This window comes from Furipterus horrens, unplaced genomic scaffold (assembly GCF_987537825.1).
Source record: "Furipterus horrens unplaced genomic scaffold, mFurHor1.1.pri manual_scaffold_17, whole genome shotgun sequence".
In the NCBI taxonomy this organism is placed as follows: Eukaryota; Metazoa; Chordata; class Mammalia; order Chiroptera; family Furipteridae; genus Furipterus; species Furipterus horrens.
The window spans coordinates 25240215-25264793 of record NW_028327187.1 but is presented as its reverse complement, the minus strand read 5'-3'; the positions used below and the strand labels follow the sequence as shown (position 1 = coordinate 25264793).

At 34.6% G+C, this 24579-nt stretch overlaps 1 protein-coding gene across 2 annotated transcripts in view; it reads right to left on the bottom strand.

Annotated features, from left to right (window-relative positions):
• Positions 1 to 21527, bottom strand: part of MBNL3 (muscleblind like splicing regulator 3) — a 65431-nt gene extending 43904 nt beyond the window's left edge. For both annotated transcript variants that reach the window (XM_090263955.1, XM_090263956.1), the window contains exon 1: positions 21351 to 21527. In XM_090263955.1, coding sequence (XP_090120081.1) covers positions 21351 to 21527 — 177 coding nt within the window. The remainder of the gene's footprint in view (positions 1 to 21350) is intronic.
• Positions 21528 to 24579: the final 3052 nt, after the last annotated feature.

The window sequence follows — 24579 nt, the reverse complement described above, 5'->3', positions numbered from 1 at the left end:
ATCTCCAGGTCCATCCCTGTTGCTGCAAAGGGTAAGGTTTCCTTCTTTTTTTAAGGCTGAGTGTTATTCCATTGTGCAAATATACCGCAGCTATTTTATCCACTCATCTACTGATGGGAATGTATCTGAAGAAACCTGAAGCAGCGCTATTTACAAGAGCCAAGATTAATTTTCTTTCCTTATTTTTCTAAACTGTTACAGGTAACTTTCCTGTATCTGTAAGTACAATCAGTTGCCCAAACTTGAATCAAATTTTTATTACTGAGGACTGAGCCCAAGGCCCCAGGGTCATGTGTTATGAAAAACAAAAATAACTGCAAAAATGGAGATGAAAATGAAAATGGTATAAGAGATTGAGCTAATTGCACAAACTCCAAGATGCAACTAATAAGTCTAGAGATCATTTTAAAAATAACATCTTGAAATTACCTTCCCATTTTTATTTTCTCATTATTTTAAAAGCAGGTTGTTTGGATTAATTTCTACTTATTGAGGGCTCTAGTTAAGTTTATTTAAAATGTCAATGCATGGGCTCTCTATGAGAATTTTTCTTTGCCTTTCTATGATCAAACTTATTGGACTTTGAAAATATCACTGTACCTTCAGAGCAATAGCTAGTAATTAAACTTTAAATATATTTTTATTGGACTAGGTAGTCACTTTTTACAGAAAACCCTTTCCTGCAGATTATTACTTTATACTTGACTCAGAATGACCTTATTAGCACTAATCTTACTTCCAAGAATACCTTGATTAGCAAGCTAGCCATCTGCTGTGAAATTTAACTTCAAACATTTTAAGGCAAAAAATAATTCTTGTATATTATATTATCAAACTAATTACTATTAAATAATACTTAACAATGGCCACTCAACAAAAGTTTTTAAAATCCATATATAGGGTAAAAGCACTCAAAATGCAACAGTTGGAGAGTACTCAAAGGCATCTGTCTAAAGAACATTTGTCTAATGCTAAAGAACCATTAAATTAACAAAAATCAGCAATCTGTGGGTCATCAAATTTAGGTTAAAATGTGGTTGAATGAGGAAAGTTGGCAAATAAGTGTATACAATTTTCATTCATATTTAAGTAAAAACTGAACTGGGAGTGGGAGTACAAATACAGATGGAGAGATGACTGGGCACCATACAGGGGAGCCCATATTTATTCTCCATCTCTCAAAGTGATTCAATAGGCTCGTGTTCCATTCAACAATTTTTAAACTCTTAATATGTGCTATATGTGTTAGGCACAGAAGATATAGTGGTAAACAAGACAGCTTCTAATGTAAAGCCAAAACAAGTATGGCAGATCAGATATTAAACATAACAGCAGTAGACTGGAATAGAATGTCAACCTCCTCTTTCTTCACTACATTATTTTCAGCAGTATCTCAACTCCATCACTGACTTTCCCTTCCCACTGCCACCACCTAATTTAAATTATTATTTTATATCTTCAATAATTAAACAGCTTTCTCAGTGTTCCCTTTCTTGTCAGTCTCTTTGCTCTACCAATTCATCTCACATAGGCTGATGATGTCAACGCTTAAAAATTGTCAGAGCCCTCAGAGCTACAAAATAGTTTAAACTCCTCACTGACTTTTGAGGCTACTTCTCTGCCAGCACAAGCTCCATGCTTCATAGGCTGACTTAACATTGAACTCCCCAAATACACATCACAGTTTTCCCCCTCTATCTTTGTTCAGGGCATCCAATCTGCCTGGAATATCTTCCTAATCCTTCTTTCAAAGAATACTTCAAACAGCACCTCTCACATGAATGCATCTTTAACCACCACAGCTGGTTGTAATTCCAGCCCCATCCCCTCCCATTCGACGTTTTTAGTGGTTAGTTTGTACCTGGTTTATGGCAAATAACACAAACAGCTTCATACTAAGAGGTCAGGTAGGGATTACGCCTTCCATAATGTTGTATTTTGCACAATACTAATACCTGTGTCTAACAAGTAATAGATTTCAATAAATGTTTGTTGAATGGATCATATCTTTGGTAAATTTAATATATATAGAACTCTGAATGGATCTAACAGGACTTTGAACATTAAACGGCCCCTGACATTTATAAAATCCTTGTATTAAATCACAACCAATAGTCCTATACATTGAGCACTGCTGCTTGCCCTTGTATGAAGAGAAACAGAGGTAGTAGGATTCCCATGACTTGCTCAAGGCCACACAAGGAACCCTTGTTAGAGTTGTTATTACAAGGCAGCATTTTCTATGTTTACACCACTTCCTGGTACCATGCTTTGTTCATATACTTCCAGTGTTATGCCTGTAGTTCACCCAAGAAAGAGGCATTTATCAAGGCTATTTCTAAGCCTTCTTGGAAATATGAGACAATAGCCCAAAATATATACAAAGGAATATTATTCAGCCACAAGAAAGAAGGAAATCCTGCTCTTTGGGATAACATGGATGATCGCGAGGGTATTATGCTAAGCGAAATAAGCCAAACATAGAAAGACAAGTACTGTATGATTTCACCTATATGAGGAAAATAAAAAAGCTCAACTCAGAAAGAGAGTAGAATGGAGGATACCATGGCCTTGGAACTGGGAGAAACAGGAAGACATTAGTCAGAGGGTACAAACTTCCAGTTAAAACAAGTTCTGGGGATCTAATGTACAGAAGGGTAACTATAGTGAACAATACTGTATTATACACCTGAAAGTTGCTAAAGGAGTGGATTTTAAATGTTCTCACCACAAAAAAATACATAAAAGGTAATTATGTGAGGTGATAGAGGTGTTAACTAACCTTATCGCGGTAATCATTTCACAATATATACTTGTATAAAATTATCACAAACACAATATTATATGTCAATTATACCTCAATAAAGTTGGAAAAATAAATCCTTCCTCCAATGGAGTACTAGCAAACTCAAAACATACAGACAAGATTTAAATTTTTGAGCCCTGGCTGATGTGGCTCAGTGGATTGAGCGTCGGCCTGTGAACCAAGTGTCGCTGGTTCGATTCCCAGTCAGGGCACATTCCTAGGTTGCACACCAGGTCCCCAGTTGGAGGCGCATGAAGGCAACCACACATTGATGTTTCTCTCCCTCTCTTTCTCCTTTCCCCTCCCTCTAAAAACAAATAAATAAAATAAAATAAAACAATGAATGTTCTTATTTTAAAAAAGATTAAAAATTTTTTCAGTTGTTTGTAAGTTAAAATGAACTTGTTTCTATATAGGATGCTTTTCTGGGTAATAAAAAGTGAAATATCCAGGAAATTGTAAAAAATAAAATAAAATAAATAAATAAACAAAACTCTAGAGATTATATTTTTACAAAAACTGGAAAAAATTTAAGCTCATTTAGTGGAGCATGTATAAGCATAAACATTAACAACAAGGACAACAAAAAACTATTTGGGAGATAGGTATTCATCAAACATCTAACACAAGAATATAGAGGTCTTGAAGATATAAACAGCCTCAAATTGTTACTTCAATGTTACTTTCACAAATAAGATGAATAAAAATTTTAAGGTAGTGTGACAATGTGGTCGTAAAAAAAATGTCACTTTAAAAAATGTAGTCTCCAAAAAGTATTTGGAAATGAGTAAAAGATTATTGATACTACAATGCTGCTTACTCAATGTACCTGGACACATACTCATATTAAAGATGGGTGAAGCATTTAAAGCAATAGGGAAAAAGGTTTTTTATTTGCATTTTTAAAGATTTGCCTGGCACTTAAGTTTTTCCTCTTTATTGAGTTTATTGGAGTGACACTGGTTAACAAACTTATACAGGTTTCAGGTGCACAGTTCTACAACACATTTTCTGTACACTGTATTATGTGTTCACCACTCCAAGTCAAGTCTCATTCCACTACCATTTATCCCCCATCCCCTGCTCCACCTACCCCTACTCCCCCCACCACCATAGCAGTCACCACACTGTTGTATATGTCCATGAGTTTTCTTCTCTTATTTTGTTTTTTGCTCAATCCCTCTACCCTCTCCAGTCCCCCACTTCCTCAACACAGTGTCAGCCTGCGATCTATGAATTTGTCTCCACTGTTTTATAGTTAGCTAGCAAATCATGGTTGACACACAAGCTATGTCTTAGTTCAGGGAATTTGTCACATTTAACACATATTTAACAATTACATCACTGTGGAGTCTATCTTTTCAAATTAATGAATGCTTTTTAGAATGTAGAAAATGTCTTCACTATCCAACGTCTATCCCAAGAACATGGATAGGAACAAAAGGTTAATTTCTTTTCCACACATTTTCAATGGGTAAATAAAAATTTGAATTTCAATATAAAAACATATGCCCATTTGTGATAGAAATAATCTAGTTTAAAGTACACATTTAAATTCCCATGATCAGGGACTTCCAGCCAAAATGGAGGTTTAAACTGACACACTCGGTCTCCCTCTACAACTAGAAAGGAATACAACTACCTCAAAACAAAAGATAACTAGAAATTCCGGAAAATATAACTACAAGGAAGCCCAACGTATGAAGTTATAAACCAGTGGTGCTCGTCGGACGGGTAGGAGGGGCACAACCGGGTGGTGCTGTTTGTGGTAGCAGCGGGGACAGCGGCAGGGGGAGCAATCCTGGCTGCAGTTGAGCCCCGGCAGCTCGCAACACCAACGCTGGGAAAAGCAGCCCCCCCACCCCATTGCATCGGACTGTGAGGCCCAGAGGGCAGGAGGATAGACCCTGGTCTCCCAGTGGAGAATAATGGCAGGAATCCATCTTGGACCCCCGCCCCCACTCAAAGCGCTACAGTGTGGCGAAAAAGGTTGTGGATTGCAGCCGGTCGCCGGGTAGTGATGAGTACACAGGGCTCTGCCTCCTACAGCCTACCCAGAAAGCAAAGCAAAACACAAATCTGTCTAAATTAGGCAGACAACTATGGAAATCCCGGTGACGTAGCTCACCAGGCAGCAGATGAAGAACCTGACAGAAGAACAAATAAGAAACCTGTCAGAGACTCAGTTCAGAGCTATTGTTATAAGGTGGCTTACAGAATTAACAAAAGATTTGGAATAAGACCGGGAAGGATTGAAAGCCACTCACACTGAAATGAACGAAAACACATATGAGACAAATGGTGAGGAAATAAAATCCAGAGATCCAATCAACAAACAGGAACATAGAGAAGGAACAGTCAACCAGTGCAGAAAGAGGAAACAAAAAGTAAGGAAAGTGAGGAGAGGTTCAGAAACCTCTGGGACAGCTGTAAGAGATCGAACGTATGGATTATAGGATTGCCAGAGGGCGAAGAAGAACTAAAAATTGAAAAATTAAGTGAAAATATAATAAAGCAGAACTTCCTGAACTTGGGGAAGGAAATAGACTTACAGGTCCAGGAAGCACAGAGAGTTCCAGAAAAACTGGACCCAGGGAGAACCACTCCAAGACACATTATAATCAAATTGTCAAAAGTTAAAGATAAAGAGAGAATCTTAAAAGCAGCAAGAGAGAAGAAAAGAATCATGTACAAAGGAGTCCCAATTAGACTATCAGCTGACTTCTCAAGGGAGACCCTGCAGGCAAGAAGGGACTGGCAAGAAATATTCAAAGTAAAGAAAATCCAAAACCTATAGCCATGAATACTCTATCCAGCGAAACTGTCATTCAGAATAGAAGGGTGGAGAAAGTGCTTCCAGGACAAAGTAAAACTGAAGGAGTTTATTAGATCCAAACCACTGTTATATGAGATGTTAAAGCGACTGGTTTAGAAAAAGGAGGATCAAAACTATGAACATTAAAATGAAAACTGCATCACAAGAGCCAACAACAGAAGCTAGGGAATCAAAATGAAGGCAAACTAAATAGGCAATGAGAGTGGAAAAATAACTATAGGTATGGGGAACATAGTGGGGGGAGGTCAGCGAGGGGGGCGAAGGGGGAGAGGGAGGGAGATGGTACAGGAATTAAGAAGCATAGTAGGAGGGAATGGAATAGACAGGAAGAGGTTGAGAAGAACTATATGCACAATCAATGGACATGGACTAAAAAGGGGGGACAACTGGAGGGAGGGGAGCCACCAGGTGGAGGGGAGCAGAGGGAAGGGAAATTGGGACAACTGTAACAGTATAATCAATAAAACATTTTTAAAAATAAATAAATAAATTCCTATGATCAAAATTGATGGATCCTATAGGCATATATACTTCACTAAATAAGAGATTAGACATGACACATAAGCAATATTATACAGACTCATCATGAACAAGATATTGAAAAAATAATTTACTCTAACGCTAAAGAAAACATGGTTGAATCCAAATAGTGGACGTTATTTAGATAATAAAAAGTTAAAGAACAAATTGAATTGTTTACTGACTTTTAATAAAACAATATCAGGAAACACGGAATAAGTGTGAGTTAAACTTGTAATTACACCTAGCAGTAAAACTTGGGAATTGAAGGCACAAAAAATAAAAATATTGAAAACCCAAGCAGGATTGCAAATCTGGATTAGAGAGCAGCAGCAACAACAACAACAAAAACAAAAAACCCCATACATTTAAGAAAATAAAGACTGATTACATGGTGAAGGAGATACAGAAGAAAATGGAAAGATTATTTAGAGATAAAGAGGAAATAAATGGCTAATATATATTCCTGTGGAATAGAGAACCCTATACATCAAACAATCAAGCAGCAGACTGAGACAGAGAAAAACAGTATAACCTCAGGATGTTATAAGCAGAAAGCAAATCTGTAAGGGCAAAAAGAGCAGTAGGTAAATGACATTCTATAACTAAAGTCATATTCCTAGAAGAACTAATTGCTATTTCCAGATGCACAGAAGTACTTTATAATCCATATTTCACAAAAACTTAAAATAAAGAAAAAGATGATACTTATAATGACTTCATACAGCTTTGCAACTGAAGAGAATTATTTAATGATCAAGTAGGATCAGGTATATATTTCCCAAACATGTAAGAGTTTATTCCAAACAAAAAAGTTAAGAAATAGTAGACAGTTCTCAAAATTCTCATACTAAATGGGATTTCTGTAACAAAGCATCAGTCTTAGTAATGGCCATATTACAGGTCCTTTCTCATCAGGCAGCCAATTGTAAACTTGCAGTCAAGGAGAAGAGAAAAATTTTGAGCTATGCTCCCATAAAACATTTTAAATGAGTTGTGTTAAATTCCACTTATTTTACATAAGAGGCTGAACTACTACCGAAATATTTTCAGCTGACCTGTAACAAGCACCCCCCTAGCTGACCAGGGCATTGTATTAAAGAGTATATAACAAAATCAGACATCAAAGAGTTTCATGCAATGAAGATGTACATGATCCACAGCCAGTTATAATCTCCAATTCTGGCTAGCTAATTCAACAAAACAAGGTTTAGAGAGAATGATGGACAAGGGAGTAGAGATAGCTCAGTGTCCTGACTCTCAGCAATTAAACAAAGCTTAATATCGCTAAGTTGCATACCTTTGTCCAGAAATAAAGAGCACTCTGACTCTTTTCTTCCTTCTCAAATGTAATAGCCCAAATGATTGTCAAAGAACTAATATGAACATTAATTTAAAGCAATATTTAATTACACTATCATGAAACAGTAAATGAAGGAGGGATTAGGATAATGAATGTTGGCTTTTCCCAATTTTTGAAGTACAAAAAGGGGAGAGCAACAAAACTTCATAGGTAGTGCATCCCAATGTAACATGGGACAGTCTGAAGAACATAAAAGCCAGATGCTTCTGGTTTAATAAAACAACAGCCCATTCCTTGTCCCACAGGAGAAAAACACTAAAATGACTAGAAGAACATGGGAGTCCTAAGGCTGTTGATAACTGCTTATGTGACCTTGGGCGGGTGACTCATCCTTCCTGGATCTCCAGTTTCTTACATGGTAACAATTTGAACTGAATGGTCTTTCTAAAGCTAAAATTCTTCATTTGCTAGATACAAATGCTTTCTTAACTATTTCATTATCTGACTCATCCAGCTAGTTGGGGTCAGTTTCAGAATAGGCCATTTCACGGGTTTCAGAGTTTTCTCCTTACTATACCCAAAATTTAAGAAAGAAAAAAGAATAAGGAAAAACAAAAACAAACAATATCCCACTGTATTTCTCAGCATTAGAAGACAGGAGATACACATGTAAGACTAAAAAAGCTAACTTAATTTTTTTACTTATAAGTAATTTTAGACTTACAAAAGATTGCAAAACTAGTACAGAGAGTCCCTGCATACCCTTCACTCAAATTTCTGTAATGTCGACAGCTTACATACCATACATAACACTGTTATCAAAATCAGGAAATTAACTCTATTGCAATATTATTAACTGAAATAGAGACCATATTTGCACTTCACCAGTTCATTTACTTGTCATGTCTCCTCCAGTCTGTGACAGATCCTCAGTCTTTTCTTATCTTTCACGATCTTGATGCATTGGCCATTGGGAGCTCCTTCAGATTGGCTCCTGTGTCCTCTTGTCATGCTCCAAACTTTTGGGACCAATTTCTTACTTCCTGGCACAAAGCATTACAGGATCACCTTGTATTTGCCCTGTCCTGATCCAGCATCAACCATTACTCCAAGAAGCCTTAGTTCCTTTATTGAAGAATGGTATTAGAACCAGGATCGGGGAACTAGGTGTGCTTATTACTGTTGGGGTGTCATTGCATATAGGTCCTTCTAAGACAGAGCTAGAAAATATAATCAAGCATACTAACCCATGAATAAACAGACATTTACATCTATTTCTGTACATGTATGTTTATACATGTATTAAATTAAAGATGAGTTCATACTGATGTCTCCCCTTATATCCACACCACAGGATTCATTCTAGCCTTCCCGTTTTCTTATTTTTAATTATTTTCTTTGATTGTGAGAAACTTGGCTATCTTTATTACCTATTCACTTATTTGTTGAACCCTATTATCTATATAAAGTATTTACATATGCCTGTGAGCAACAGAATTATTAACTAGAGCCCAGTATTAGTGTTCGATTTTGTTTACCTTTAATATAAGTATAGCACCTCCAAGTTTCTTTGGATTAATGTCAACATGATATTATCTTCTCCCATCCTCTTACATTTAATTATTCTAAAACGTTATTGAATTGATTAAGGTGACATTGGTTAATAAAACTATATAAGTTTTAAGTATACAATTTTATAATACATCATTTATATATTTTATTGTGTGTTCACTATCCAGAGACTAGTCTCTTTTCATCACCATTTATCCCCCCTATGCCCTTCTCTACCTCCTTTCACTCCCTTTCCCTCTGGTAATCATCATACTGTTGTTTTTATGAGTTGTTGTTGTATTTTTTTTTTTTTTTTTTTGCTTAATCCCTTCACTTTTTTCACCCTGCCCCTCAGCCCCCTCCTCTCTGGTAACTTATTATATTTAATTTTAAAACATTTTATTAAGGTATTATTTATATACCGCAAAGTTCACCCTTTTAAAGTGTACACATCCATAGTTTTTAGTACATTCATCAAGTTGTATAACTATTACGATTATCTAATTCCAAAACATTTCTCATCATCCCAAAAAGAAACCTTGTACCTATTAGCAGCCACTTTCCACTGTCCCCGCACCCATTCTCCCCTCTCCAACCAATGACCTTGGCAACCACTAATCTTTCTGTCTTTATGAAGTTGCTGACTCTGGACATTTAACATAGATGAAATCACACAGTATGTAGTCTTTCTGAGCTGGCTTTTTCACTTAGCATAACATTTTCATGGTTCATCCATGTTGTAATCTATATTTGTACTTTGTTCCTTTTTATAACTGAGTAATATTCCATTGTATAATACCACTTTTTCAAATTTATTTATCAATTAATAATCAGTTGTTTTTTGTTTTTAATTAAAATATATTATCAATTTAAAATTTAAATTTAAAAATACAAAGGAAAAGAAATGCCTCCTGCATAAAATCAAGAAAAGGTTTCCTAAAAATCATCAAGGAAATAGTGTATAAAGAAGACTAATGTAAGAAAAAGCTTTGTTGGTGTTTTGCCAGAGGGAGTCAAGACTCAAGGGAAGATGACACTGTTGGCTAAGGTTTATTAAAGCAAACGATACAGGGGAAAATCAGCAAGAAAAAGATACACATTAGGAGTCTAGAGAAGCCCAGCACTGTCTTTCAAGAAGCCATGTAGGACATGCAAACCCCTCTGAGTCTTCACTATGATATACACAGCCCTTCCTGGTCGCCCTAAACTCATCACCTCTCTGACTTCTTCTCCTACAGCTCTCCCCCTTCACCTCTTTTCTCCTGCCACACCAGTAATCTTGAATTTCCTCAAACACAGCAGGCTCATTCTTGCTTCAGGGAGTTTGCTGTTCTCTTTGCCTGGAATGTTCTCAGGAATCCTCAAACTCACTCCCTCACCTCTTTTTTGCTTCTCCTGAAACATCACCTCATTAGAAAAGCTTTCCTGAGCATTTTGTATAAAACAGAAGCCCCTGTTTTTCTCTGTGTCCTTTCCCTGATTCATTTTTTTTTTTTTTCACTTACGGCAATTTTATTAACCTGAACATTTACTTCCTTTTTGCCTGTTCCTCTCCCAACTAGATTATCTACTCTATGGGGGCTGGGACTGTTTCTAGCTCATTGCTAGATCCCATGCCTAGCACAATGTCTGGCAGACAATAGGTGCTCAGTAGGTACCTATTCCAGTGAGTGAATGAATGAATGAATCAGATACAGATATAGACACAGAGTGGAGGGAGAATGAAGGTATTTGGAACATAACAAGGTTCCTTATTTTCAGCTCCAAGCTGTAGAGGAAATGCACAACTAAACTCTTAACTTTTCTCTTAGGATTAGAGTATGCAAATAATATATTAAATATTATAAAATTTCTTTAACAGATATGACTTTTGTTTCCCCTTAGAGGCCAGTCCTGTCTGAAAAGGTTCTCTTTCTTTCTGAATAGAAATAACACATTTGATAAAGAAAATATATATGATGCAGAAAGGATTACAGTAGGAAGTGACAGTCTTCTGGACTAGAGGTTCAGGAGAGAGGGTGGGCAGGGGTAGGGGAGCATGCTCATTCTGACAGAGACAGCTGAAACACAGTGGCTGCATCAGAACATCTGTGTCAATTGGCTCATGAAAACGTCCTCACAGATAAATTGGTCACATCAGACTGTCTTACTCTGCTATTTATGTCCTTTGGGTATTTTTCTAAGAAAGTATTTTTTTAATGTTTGTGTTTTTTATGTGCAAAACTCATTCTATATTATAATAATCTGTCATATATGTCACATTTTTTCCAAATTATTGATTGTCTTTTAACTGTGTGGTGTTTTCGGCCATTCAAAAATGATTTTTATTGTGTGGGCTTTTGTAATAATCTTTGCCTTTATTGATTCTGCCTTTGAAAGAACAGTTAGAAGGTCTTCCTGACCCAGGATTATAAGTGTTCACCTCCACATTATTCTAGTACTATCATGATTTAATTTTATCTTTCATGTTTAAATTTTAAGGGCACCCAGAAATTATTTGTTGAAAATATATATCTTGAGTGCTTATGATGAACCAGGCCTTGTTCCAAGCACCTCACTTGGATCATCTCATTTGAATGCTCAGTAACTACAGGGTTAGGTGTTAGTAGGTCCTTTGTTTTCACAGGTGAAGAAACTTAGGGATAGGGAGGTTAGGTATGTATCCAAGACCTCACAGCTGGTGAAACCGGGCTCATCCAAAGGTAAAGTCTAGACAAGGTTGTTGTAAGGATTAGAGTCAGCATGTGTAAAGTTTCTGGTATATAATAAGCAGTCAATAGAAGATAGAGTTGTTTATAATAATAATTATGTTTATGTTCTCATAAACATAATTTCTGATGGCTACATATTATTTAAAGAATGGTATATTTTAAGCATATTTCTAAAATATTATTCCTCCACAAGTAAGAAAATCTTCTGTGATTCCATGGAACAAAGGAAACTTTTTTTTTAAGAAACAGTTGTCACTAAAAGAAATTTTGAAAGGAAATACACCAATATGTGAAGAGTTTCTTTGGGTAAAGAAATTTCATTAAAAAAAAAAAAAAACAAAATAAAAACTATGTCGCTATACTACCATGTTGCTATACTACCAACATAGAAAGGGTATGTTTTTATTTTATGATCAGAAAAATAGCTCCTACAAGGGGTTAATATCAACATATATAAAGAATACATACAATGAAACACCAAAACAAACAAATAAACAATCTAAGTAAAAAATGGGCAGAGGACCTGAACAGACAATTCTCCTAAAAAGACATACACATGACCAACACATATATGAAAAGATGCTTAATTCACTAGCTATTAGGGAAATTCAAGTTAAAACTAGAAAGAGATACCATCTTACATCTGTTAGAATAGCTATTATCAGCAAGACAGGTAATAAACAGTGTTGGAGATGTTGTGGAGAAAAGGGAACCCTCATTCTCTGCTGGTGGGAGTATAAACTGATACAACTACTATGGAAAATAGTATGATGATTCTTAAAAAATTATGAATAGAGTTACCATCTGACCCAGCAACCCCTCTTCTGGGTATCTATGCAAAAATTTTGAAAACTTTTATTTACAAAGATATATGCACCCCTATGTTTATTGCATTATTATTCATGGTGGCCAAGACATGGAAGCAACTGAAGTATCCTTAAATAGATGATTGGATAAAGAAGATGTGGTACATATACTCAGCCATAAGAAAAGATGAAATACTGCCATTTGTGACAACATGTATGAACCTTGAGAATATTATGCTAAGCTAAATAAGTCAGGCAAAAAAAGTTAAGAACCATATGATTTCACTCATATGTGAAATATAAAACTGAAAGCAACCAATAAAAACAAGAAAAATAAACAAACAGAAGCTCATAGACAAGAATATGGTGGTTATTGGAAGGAAAAGGGGTAGGGAAGTAGTAAAGGGTAAAGGGGGCCAAGTATATGGTGACCAATATATGATTTGACTTTGGGTAGTGAGCACACAATGCAATATACAGATCACATGTTATAAAAGTGTATACCTGAAACCTATATCATCTTATTAACTAATGTGATCCCAATTAAATTAATTAAAATGCATGCCTTATATAAAAATTAACCAAATATAGATCATAAAATTAAATGTGAAGTGTAAAACTAAAAAATTTTTAAAAACAGGAGAAAATTTTCAAGACCTAAGGCTAGGCAAAGAGTTCTTAAAATAAAACCAAAATCATAATCTATAAATTGATAAATTAGACCTCACTAAAATTCTAACTTTTGCTGTGTGAAAGCCCATGTGAATTGAATAAAAAGATGAACTATGATTGGGAGAAAGCATTTCCAGATTATATCTCCAACAAAAGACTAGTATTTAGAATAAATAAAGAACACTCACATTTCCACAGTATAAAACCAAACAATCTAATTTGAAAATGGGTAAAAGACATTAATGGACATTTTAACAAAGAAGATATACAGATGAAAATTAATCATATAAAAAGATGTTCAATATTGTTATTCATTAGGGGAATAAATTTAAAACCACAAGATATCACTACATACCTATCAGAATGGCTAAAATAAAAAATAGTAATGATATGAAATGCAGTGGATCACTCATACATGGCTAGTAGAAATATAAAATTTCACAGCCACTATGGATAACAGTTTGGTAGTTTCTTATAAAACCAAACATGTACCTACTGTATAGCTCAGCAGCTACACTCTTGAGAATTTATTCCAGAGAAATAGTCAGAAACTGGAATCAGCCTAGCTGTTTTTCAATAGATGAATGGTGAAATGGTTAAATAAACTGTGGTATGTGTATATCATGGAATACTACTCAGCAATAAAATGACTGAATGCAGCAACTTGAATAAATTAATCTCCAGCAGAAAAAAAAGTCATTCTCAAAAAGATACTTATTGTATTATAATTTGTCTAACATTTTAAGGTAAAAACTACAGAAATAAAAATCAAATTAGTAGCCCTGGCTGCTGTGGTTCAGTGGATTGAGTGTCGGCCTGCGAGCCAAGTGTCACTGGTTTGATTCCCAGTCAGGGCACATGACTAGGTTGCATGTCAGGTCCCCAGTAGGGGGCACGAGTGAGAGGCAACCACACAGTGATGTTTCTCTCCCTCTCTTTCTCCTTTCCCTCTCTCTAAAAATAAAATAAATAAACTAATTAATTAAGTTTTAAAATTATTTAAAAAAATCAGATTAGTGATTGGCAGAAGTTAAGGATGGGGATGGGGGAGAAGGGATAAAGATTTAATTATAAAAGAATAACTTGAGGGACCTTCGTAGTGTTGGAAATGTTTAGTGCATCGATTGTGGTGGTGGATACTTAAAACTACATGGGTCATCAAACTTTATAGAACTTAATACACATAGATATTAGTATAACTAAAACTAGAGAAATTTGAATAAAATTGGTGGTTTTTATCAATGTTGAAATACTTGTGATATTGTATTACAGTTTTGTAAAATGTTATCATTCACAAAAATCTGGAAAAGTGTTCTAGGGATTTTTCTGTATCATTTCTTATAACTGCCCATGAATCTACAATTATCCCAATAAAATTTTCTATTAAAAAAGTAAAACAGCCAGAATGACTGGTATATTTTTTCAAAGTCTATGAATGGGAGATCAGGCAGTATCTGGATGTTTGTTTGTAACTTGACAAGAACATGAAGATAATAGGAAGGATAAATGGAGGTAGAAGTTGCTTTCCAGGATAAGCCAGGGAAAGTAAGGGGATGTAGTATGCAAGGAAGCAGAAGGTAAGGCAAGGTTTATGTGGCATATATTCTGTTATATAAAAGACATAAAGACTGGAAGAAAATACACAGAAATGTTTTGGTTGGTACTGGAGAGTTGGGATGACACTTTATTACATTTTATATTTATTCTAATCTTGTGTATAATCTTTAATATTTTTTTGTATCTTTCCCTTCATAAAGATATATAACTTTAAAAATTGTGGAGGAATGTTATTTATCATAAAAATAAAGGCAGAAAATCTGTTAGAGGTAGCCGTGGGAACTTGCTCTAGTGTAGGGGCCACCCTAAAGGAGCATGTGACAGGGACATGCATATCACAAAATTTATTTGGCTTCCCATTCTCCAGACAAGAAAAAGCTAAAGGAGTTCTTAACACCAAACCAGTACTGCAAGAAATGTTAAAAGGCTTACTTTAAGAAAAAGAAAAGGAAAAAGGAAGAAAAAACAGAGAAAAATAGTTAAAAAATGAAATGGCAATAAATATGTAAATATGTACTTATCAAATCACCTTAAATGTAAATGGCTTAAATGTTCCAACCAAAAGACCAGGGTAGCTGAATGGATAAGAAAACAAAACCCATATATAAGATGTCTACAAGAGACCCACCTTAGATCTAAAGATACACACAGACTAAAAGTAAAGGGATGGAAAAAGATAGTTAATGCACATGGAAAGGAAAAAAAAGCTGGAGTAGCAATACTTATATCTGACAAAACAGACTTTAAAACCAAGAGACAAAGAAGGGCACTACATAATGATAAAGGGAACAATCCAACAAGAGGATATAACCTAGTAAATATTTACACACCCAACATAGGAGCACCTAAATATGTAAAGCATATCTTGATAGACATAAAGAAAGAGATAGGCAGTAATACAGTCATAGCAGGGGATTTTAACACCTCATTGACTTCAATCGATAAATCTTTCAGACAGAAAATCAACAAGGAAACAGCAGCCTTAAATGACACACTAGGTAAAGTGGATTTAATGAATATCTTCAGACCATTTCACCCCCTAAAAGCAAAATATACATAATTTTCAATAGCACACAGAATAGTTTCTAAGATAGACCACAATGTTCGGGTGCAAAACAAGTCTCAAATTTAAGAAGATTGCAATCATATCAAGCATCTTCTCTGACCACAATACTGTGAAACTAGAAATCAATCTCAAGAAAAACACTGAAAAATACACAAAGACATGGAAGCTAGATAATATGTTATTAAACAATGAATGGGTCAACAATGAGACCAAAGAAGAAATCAAATGATATCTTGAAACAAATTAAAATGAGGACACAACAATCTAAAATCTGTGGGACACAGGGACAGCAATAGTAAGAGGGAAATTCATAGTGCTACAGGCTTATCTAAAACAAAAAACAAAAAACAAAAAACAAAAAAAAAAAAAACAAGAAAAACCTCAAATAAATAATCTAACTTTACACTTAAAGGAACTTGGAAAAGAAAAATAAACAAATCCTAAAGTGAGTAGAAGGAAAGAAATAATAAAGATCAGAGCAGAAATAAATGAAATAGTCTAAAAAGTAGTACAAAAGATCAATGAATCCAAGAGCTGGTTCTTGAAAAGATAAACAAGATCAACAAACCTTTAACCAAACTCATCAAGAGAAAAAGAGAGAGGACCAAAATACATAAAATCAGAAGTGAAGGAGAAGAAATAACAACAGACACCAAAGATATACAAAGGATTATAAGAAAATATTATGAACAACTACATGCCAACAAATTGGATAACCTGGGTGAAATGGATAAATTCCTAGAAACATACAATCTTCCAAAACTAAATCCAGAAGAATCAGTGAATCTGAATAAACAGATTACACTTAGTGAAATCAAAGCAGAAATAAAATAAAATAAAATAACTCCCAACAAACAAAAGCCCTGGACCAGATGGCTTCACAGGTGAATTTTACAAAACATTCCAAGAATACTAACACCTCGCCTTCTCAAACTATCTCAAAAAATTCAAGAGGAGGGAAGGCTCCCAAGCTCATTGTACAAGGCCAACATTATCCTTATTCCAAAACTGGATAAACATTACAAAAAAAAAAAAAAAAAAAGAAAATTATAGGGCAATATCTCTGATGAACATAGATGCTAAAATACTAACAAAATATTTGCAAACCAAATATAGCAATACACCCAAAAGATCAGCCCTGACTGGTGTGGCTCAGTGGATTGAGCACTGGCCTATGAACCAAAGGGTTGCCATTTCTATTCCTAGTCAGGGCACATGCCTAGGTTGTGGCACAGGTCCCCAACTGGGGGCATGCGCAAGGCAACCACACATTGATGATTTTCTCCCTCTTATTCTCCCTCCCTAAATATAACTAAATAAAATCTTCAAAAAAAAAAAAAAAAAAAAAGATCATGCACCATGATCAAGTGGGATTTATTCTGGGGATGCAAGTTTAGTACAATATTCACAAGTCAATAAATGTGATTCACCACATAAACAAAATGAAGGATAAAATCCCTTTACAATTTTTGCAACTTTTGTGTAAGTCTATACTTATTTCAAAATTAAAAGTTCAAAAAGTGAGGCTGAGCTATCAATATGTATTTAAATACTAAATTCAGTTTTATTTTTCTTTCAAAAGTGGCTTTGAAATGTCCAAAATAACATTGACTGTTACCAAAGATACTTAAGGTCAGTATCATAGAGGATAAAGGTCCTTAAGTAAAATGTTATTTTCACAGGTGCTGCCTTTATGTCTTTATAGTGCAGCAGACCCTTCTGATGGAGCTCATAAATGGTTCTAAGTCTTGCATAATCCAATAACCTTTGGGGTTATGTTGCTAACAGTCTTTTCCTCCTGGTATGTTTTCCCTTAGCAAACAAGGATGAGTTATATATTCAGTCAAAAAGTTATTAAATTTTAAACTACCGAAAACTGCTGTGACTAGTGACAGTAGTAGAGAATATACTGGTAACTCAGCACAATTTGACCTAGAAGGATAGAGTCACATTCATATGCCTACGAAACAGGTTTCACTTGTGAAAATATTTTGCCTGTGATCATATGTGATGTTTGAAGATAGTGTGGGGCTATTTTATGTGTGGTCCTCACCCAGTTCAAGTATTTTAGGAATGTATATGGGTTGACATGACTGTTCTCTCACTATGCCTGCTTCTGAGGTCTTTCCTAAGAACTTTTTGTTACAAAAGTACCCCAAGTTGTGAGTGGCTTGGGCAGATGTGATGGGTGTTGATGTGTCATAATGAAATAATGATAGCATTTATATTCTTTCTGGAAAACAGATGGTTGATATCACACTGCTTTAGGTATGCAAGGGAAGGTTCAAGATATGACATCTGGCTATGAAAATTACCTCAAAGATTTTAGTTTGGTATTTTTAGTGAAGCTGTTTCATTAACTCCAAAGGACATTCACTAAAAATACACACCCAAATCAACAGAAAACTGTAATATCAAGAATTTGGTGCAGAATAGGTTAAGCAATATTTTGGAGAAAAAAAGTTTAAATAAATTGTGTCAAGCAGACTAGGCAATTGAGTTAAAAACAGCTGTGTATCAACATAACACAAGACTCTTTTATGTAACTGAAAATTAATCTATGGGCTGCACCGTCTAGTGCTCTATCTGAAGATAGTGTAACTTTCATCACTGAACACTCAACATTTATGGAGTGATGGGCATAGCTCTTCAGCACAATGCACAATTGGCCATCAAGCTTGCCCTTCATATTTTCACAATATTCCCTCATTATGAAGTGAGTATAGGACATTATGTCTATTGTGCCTATTATGAAGGCAAAGAACCATCATCATCTAGTAGAGTATCTAGTGGTAAAGGAGTCCTTACAAAGCCCAAAAAACAAAAAAGTAGCAGCCAAAACTCATGAAATGATTGCTTCAGTTATTTAACAAGTCATGAAAGAAGAAACAGTGTACAGATACATTTCAAAGGTGTTTCAATTAATCATACAAATTCAAGGAGGGTAGCAAATGTTGCAATAATCACTGAGGTATGTTATTTGTGTATTATAGATATGATAGTAGTAAAATCCACATAAGTCAATTACCTTTCACTTGGCCTACCTTTCAAGCATATCAGGAATAAGAAATAATATAAAAGAAGAGAACTACAAAGCTTTTATGCAGACATGGAACTATGATAAATGTACTATATAAATAGTAAAGTAATTGTTTGAAAGGCATTGTATATTTGGAATATTAAAATTTTCATTAAAATTTAAGAATGTAATGATGATGTAAATCATCTATATCCTGTGTGACTGGTCTATCAAGTGTTAACATAATGCAATTTTTAAAAATTCTGAATGCAGTGAATAGATAGTATATTGAAATAATTAAGTGGCTTATTATTATTCACTGGTCATTATGTAGTTTCTGAATTAAACATTTTCCAAGCTTCAAAAGTGATAGTGTAGTATATATTTTGTTAACAATCTCTTTCCATATTACTCTTCCTCAAATTTTTTCCTTTACAGCACTCCGTTGTCTTCAAATGGAAGAACTCATCTGAACTGTAACAGTGATTAAGAATATCACACATCCTCTTCCACCAGAGGCCTGGGAAGATAGACTTTACAAAGCCTGAAAGAAATTCTGTATCAAAGAGTAAACCATAAAAACAGTGATACTTAGCTTGAAGAACTAGCATTACATTCAGGCAACTAGATTTGGGCATATACATTTGGAACATGAGTTTGTAGTTTTAAATAATAAACACTAACTTAATAGAACTGTTTTAAAGATTCCTAAAAAAATCTTAGTTAAAAACAAGGACACCTTCATTCATTTCACTTTTTAAAATTTATTTTTTATTTTACTTTTTCCACCACCATTTATCCCTTCTATACCCTCTTCCACTTCCACCCACCCCAGGGATAGATGGTTTTTCATTAATCTTATCTTATTGAAATTGCCACAATAATTGTGGAGATTAAGTAGAGAAGACTACCCATCTGTTAGAGATGAAATAACACAAGTTGTGTTAGATAAAGTAGCTGAGGTTAGTAGTGGGACTGAGACTGTAGCCCAGATCTCCTGAAAAAATATGTGAAGTGCCTAGTGCAGTGCCAGATTCACTTTATGGACTGTGGACACATTTCTTCCCCTAACTAACCCAGTGCTCTTTTCCACCTCATGGCACTGCCCAGTTCTGCAGCAGTGGACTTAAATAATACATAAAATAATTGTAGGTGAAACTTAAATGATACTGAAATAAAAAGAAAAAACAGAATAAGCCCTTTAGTCATAATATTTACTGCAAATTAGAGCGACCTAGACATTTTTAATGGTAGAAATTACCATTATCTTTATGATAACAAGTTTCCATTCTTCAACTGGAATGGTTTCCAACAAAAACTAGTAACCACAAAATAAGTAAAAGTAACTACTTAAGTAGTATATCACTTGATAAAATGTTCTCTGAAGAAAAGACTACATGAAGGAATACATCTCTATTAGCCAATGCATAAATAAAAATGTTAATGAGGTACAATTAGTCATGATGAGTATAAAACAATATCCAAAATTTGGGAAGGTTCTTGTTATGCTTTATTAACTTTGATACATTTTGGAAGAAAATCTGTAATGCATCCTAGCAAATCTTATTAATTAAACCAGGAATCTATTGCCTTTACTTCCATGTTTTAATTTATACATCTTTATTCTTAATTCAAAGACAGTTATGAATAAAACATGAACATCAGTGTATTTTCTCGTTCTACAATCATATAAGTGCTATTTTACATAATATCTCATTTGCGCTCATATTTTTGTTTATTCTCAACTCTAGTATATAGTTTTTGGGTTTGTTGACCTCAGTTACAGGACTTTATTTAAAAATATAATCACAAATCTGAAATTGGTCGAAAAGCAGCTCAGGAAGAAAAAACTAGTGAATCTAGTTTTATAACAATATAGCATTCAAAATGCACTTTAACCAAAGAACTTCAAAATGCCATCATTTTCTTCCTGGGTGGTGAGATTTTCACCTTATACTATCTTGGCTGACTTTATCCTCTGAAAGCTGACTGGTCCTTGACAAGTGTATTTTGATAACATAGATAATAAGCTATAATTGAGTAAAGGGTTTCTCTAGGTTATATGAGGTTTGTGATCACTGTATTCAAAACTTAAATCATACACAAAGGAGTATGGCAAGGATGCAATTTCTTATTCCTACAAAAATTTCTGAGTTTTTTTACTTTAAGTCTATCTCTCCTGATCAGTGGCTTTGATGAGGTGAACTTTAGTCTGGCTTAGTTGTACAAACACAAGGTCTACATTCTGACTTTAAAAACGTGGACAACAGGGTGGGGATTGACTTTGTCAGCAGGGGTGGGGAGTGGACTGGACAGAGGAAGGCAAAGGGCAAAAAATTGGGACAACTGTAACAGAATAACAATAAAATATTTTAAAAAACAAAGAAACAAAACTTGGCGCTTTCATACTATTATCAACTTGACCGATTTGAAAGCACATCATATTTCTTAAAAATAAAAACCAACAGTTTTAATTCAAACATGTGCATTTAGATGAGACTCACCTTTAAAGAATCAAAACAAGCCACCACTCGACCATTTTCCACATGGCAAACTCTTGGTGGATGGGCAAACTTACAGTCTGCATCAGCTCGAGAGCAGGTTCCTCTCTGAAATTCTCTACAGACCTCTAAAGTCAGCCACTTGGTATCACGAACCAGGGAAACATTGACAGCCGTCATATTGAAAGTAAAATTAAGATCAAGTGCAACCGCTCTAGGACACTATTATTGTTGTTAAAATATTTAAAATGAATTCAAACTAAATATAAAGACTTCACAGGTTGCTTTAGTGAAAATTTTCTTTGTTAGCACTTAGGTTTTCATTTAAGTGGAATTAGGTCTAGTCAACAGAAAAGCCAATCATACAATAAAAATTGTATCAGAATAACTAAAAATCAAATTAGAGACCAACTCCTAAGAAGGCAACCATAAAGATTAAAATATTGAGTGCTTTGTTTTTCTGCCAAAGTTACTTCAAATAACTAGTAGACTTTCAAAAGAATTACGCATTCTCCAGTTGATGTTTTCAATTATTCTTACAAAAAGCATATGCTGTTGGCTGCCCTTCAACTTGTGGAATGGTCTCAGTTCTGGGGGAGAAAAATTTTTCTCCCTATTTCTTGGCTTTGAAGATTCAGATTGGTAAGGATGTTACAGCTATAAAAACTTTTGCTGAAAAATCAGGATGAGGGAAATTGAGTATGAAAAACTGGGAATCAAAGAAATAAAAAGAATGGGCGAGTTGCTGAAGGTGAACTGCAAGCACACCAGGTTTCGGGGGATGGTGGTGGTTAAGGAGAGGGCTTTATAAAGAGACACCTCTAGAGTGGAATCAAGGCAGCAGTTTTCAGAAAAGACACTTTGCAGAAACCTGCAAGAAAAACATAAAAATAAAATTAGCAAATATAATGCAATGCTTCTGATTTAAACTCTAGATTTGGAAAAGAAGTAACCATATCCTATTTAACAGAAGAAGCATCTTACAGTGCAACACAGTACCATCAGCCATTGCCAGCAAAATGAGCATTTCCCAGTGTAGAATAGTGCATAGTAAAAGGAAGCAAATACTTAGATTCACTGTTGCAATACAAGAGTGTGCAACAACACAGTTAAAAAAATGCTTAATTTTGATCTTCTTTTTGACAGAAATTCACTCTGGGGCCCACTGCACAGAAAATGCCAGAGCCTGACATGACAGCTTTTTATGCAGTCATGATCCACCTGCATGTCTCCAGTTTTTAGAGGTTAACAAAGATCTGTCTTTAAACTGCTCTCAAAATAAAAAAAAAACAGAAATTGTTAAGAAAATTTCTGTTGCTCTAAGAAGTTAACTCTGTTTGTGCTTGAAATGTAATTGTTGCTGATCACATAAAATAGTCGTGACATAACTAGCTGGAGACCCACTGAAAATGAGGTAGGATAGAGGCTGGATATGTAAAATGTGCTTCACATAAAGAAATTCTTTTAAAAGATGCCGGATTTTTCTGTGTATGCTCTATTAGTTACTAGTCCTTATGAAAGACATTGGAACAATTTAGAGACAGGTTTCAGTACACACAAGTTAAGTGAAGCTTTAAGGTTTGCACTCTAACACAGAGTCAACCAGTAACAATTGCTAGCAACTCAGCTGATAAGACAAATGAAAGGTTAAGTTACTGAAATTATGCCATGAAAACATACCAAAATAAATGGGATTTTCTAAAGCAAAAGTAAGCTCTGACTATCAGACAAATCAACTAATTGTTAACTTCATCAAAAAAAGTAGAATTAAAGTTCTTAAAACCATTCCTTTACTTTTTAAAAACAATGCCTTCTATAACTTCACAGAATCTGAATTTCCTATTTATCCTTTCCACATTCAAGATGAAGCTCAATACCACATAATTTTACAGATGTCAATGGAAAATTAAGTATCTAGAAAATCCATGCAAGCAAGCACATCCATTCAAAAGCAAACTGAGTGTTTCTCTGAGTCATTCTTCATGGAAATCATTTAAAATATATTCTATGTAGCTTTCTTTGCCTTCTTAGAAAATATTGAACATAATTATTTATGACTTGGAGTCATAAATGTCCTGGGAGGTATTATAGTTGTCCTCCTTTAGAGGAAAATGGATATTTGTCACTTCTATTCTTTTTTATTTTTACTTTAAACATTGCTTATTTAAAATTTTATTTTTAATTACAGCTTAATTTAGTATTACTTTGTATTAGTTTCAGGTTAACATTCTAGTAGTTAAATTTCTACTCTTACTTCTCTTCCTGACAAAATATCTGCCATAGTGAAGGGTCTAGCTCCCTTCTGGAAAACGTAATAGCCAATCACGAATGTTGAATAAGAGTTAGTTACTCAGTGAATGAGGGGCTTAAAGGTACAAAGGGCAGGGTTTTCATGCAGAAGGTCTATGACTGCTCTTACTAGTTTAGGGGCCCTTTCGCAATATGTTCCATGCAGATCATATTTTAGAGGGCTAAGGTTATCAGGCAAATGACCTCTGGAAAAAAGGAAAATATATATATATCCAGATGGGGAAAATGCATGTGAAAAACACAATGATACTACTTCACACCCATCAGGATGGCTATAATGAAAAAAAAAACAGGTTGGAAAGAAATTAGAACTGCCATACATTGCAGTTGGGATATAAAATAGTGCAGCTGCTATGGCAAAAAGTCTGACAGTTCCTCAAAATGTTAAACAGTTACCATATGATCTAACATTTATATGCCTAGGTATATATTCAAAATAATTGAAAACAGGGTCTCAAAGGGTTATTTGTACACTCATGTTCATGGCAGCATTAGCAGCACTATTCACAATAGTCAAAAGGTAGAAAAAAAAGTGTCTATCAACAGATGGATGCATACACAAAATGTAATATATCTATGAAATGGACTAATATTCCACCATCAAAAGGAATGAAGTGCTGATTGATATTGCAACATGAATGAACTTCAAAAACTTTATGCTGAATGGAAGAAGCCAGTCAAAAGGACCATGCATTGCATGGTTCCATTTATATTAAATATCCAGAATAGTCAGTCCATAGAGTCAGAAAGCAATTAGTGGTTGTGAGGGCCTGGGTGAGGAGAGAAGGAAGAATAACTATTTAATGAATATGGGTTTTTCTTTGGGGATGATGATAATATTCTGGAATTAGATAGTGGTGATGGTTGCACAATTTTAAAATATATTTTAAATGGGTGAACTGGATAGTATATCTATTAATTA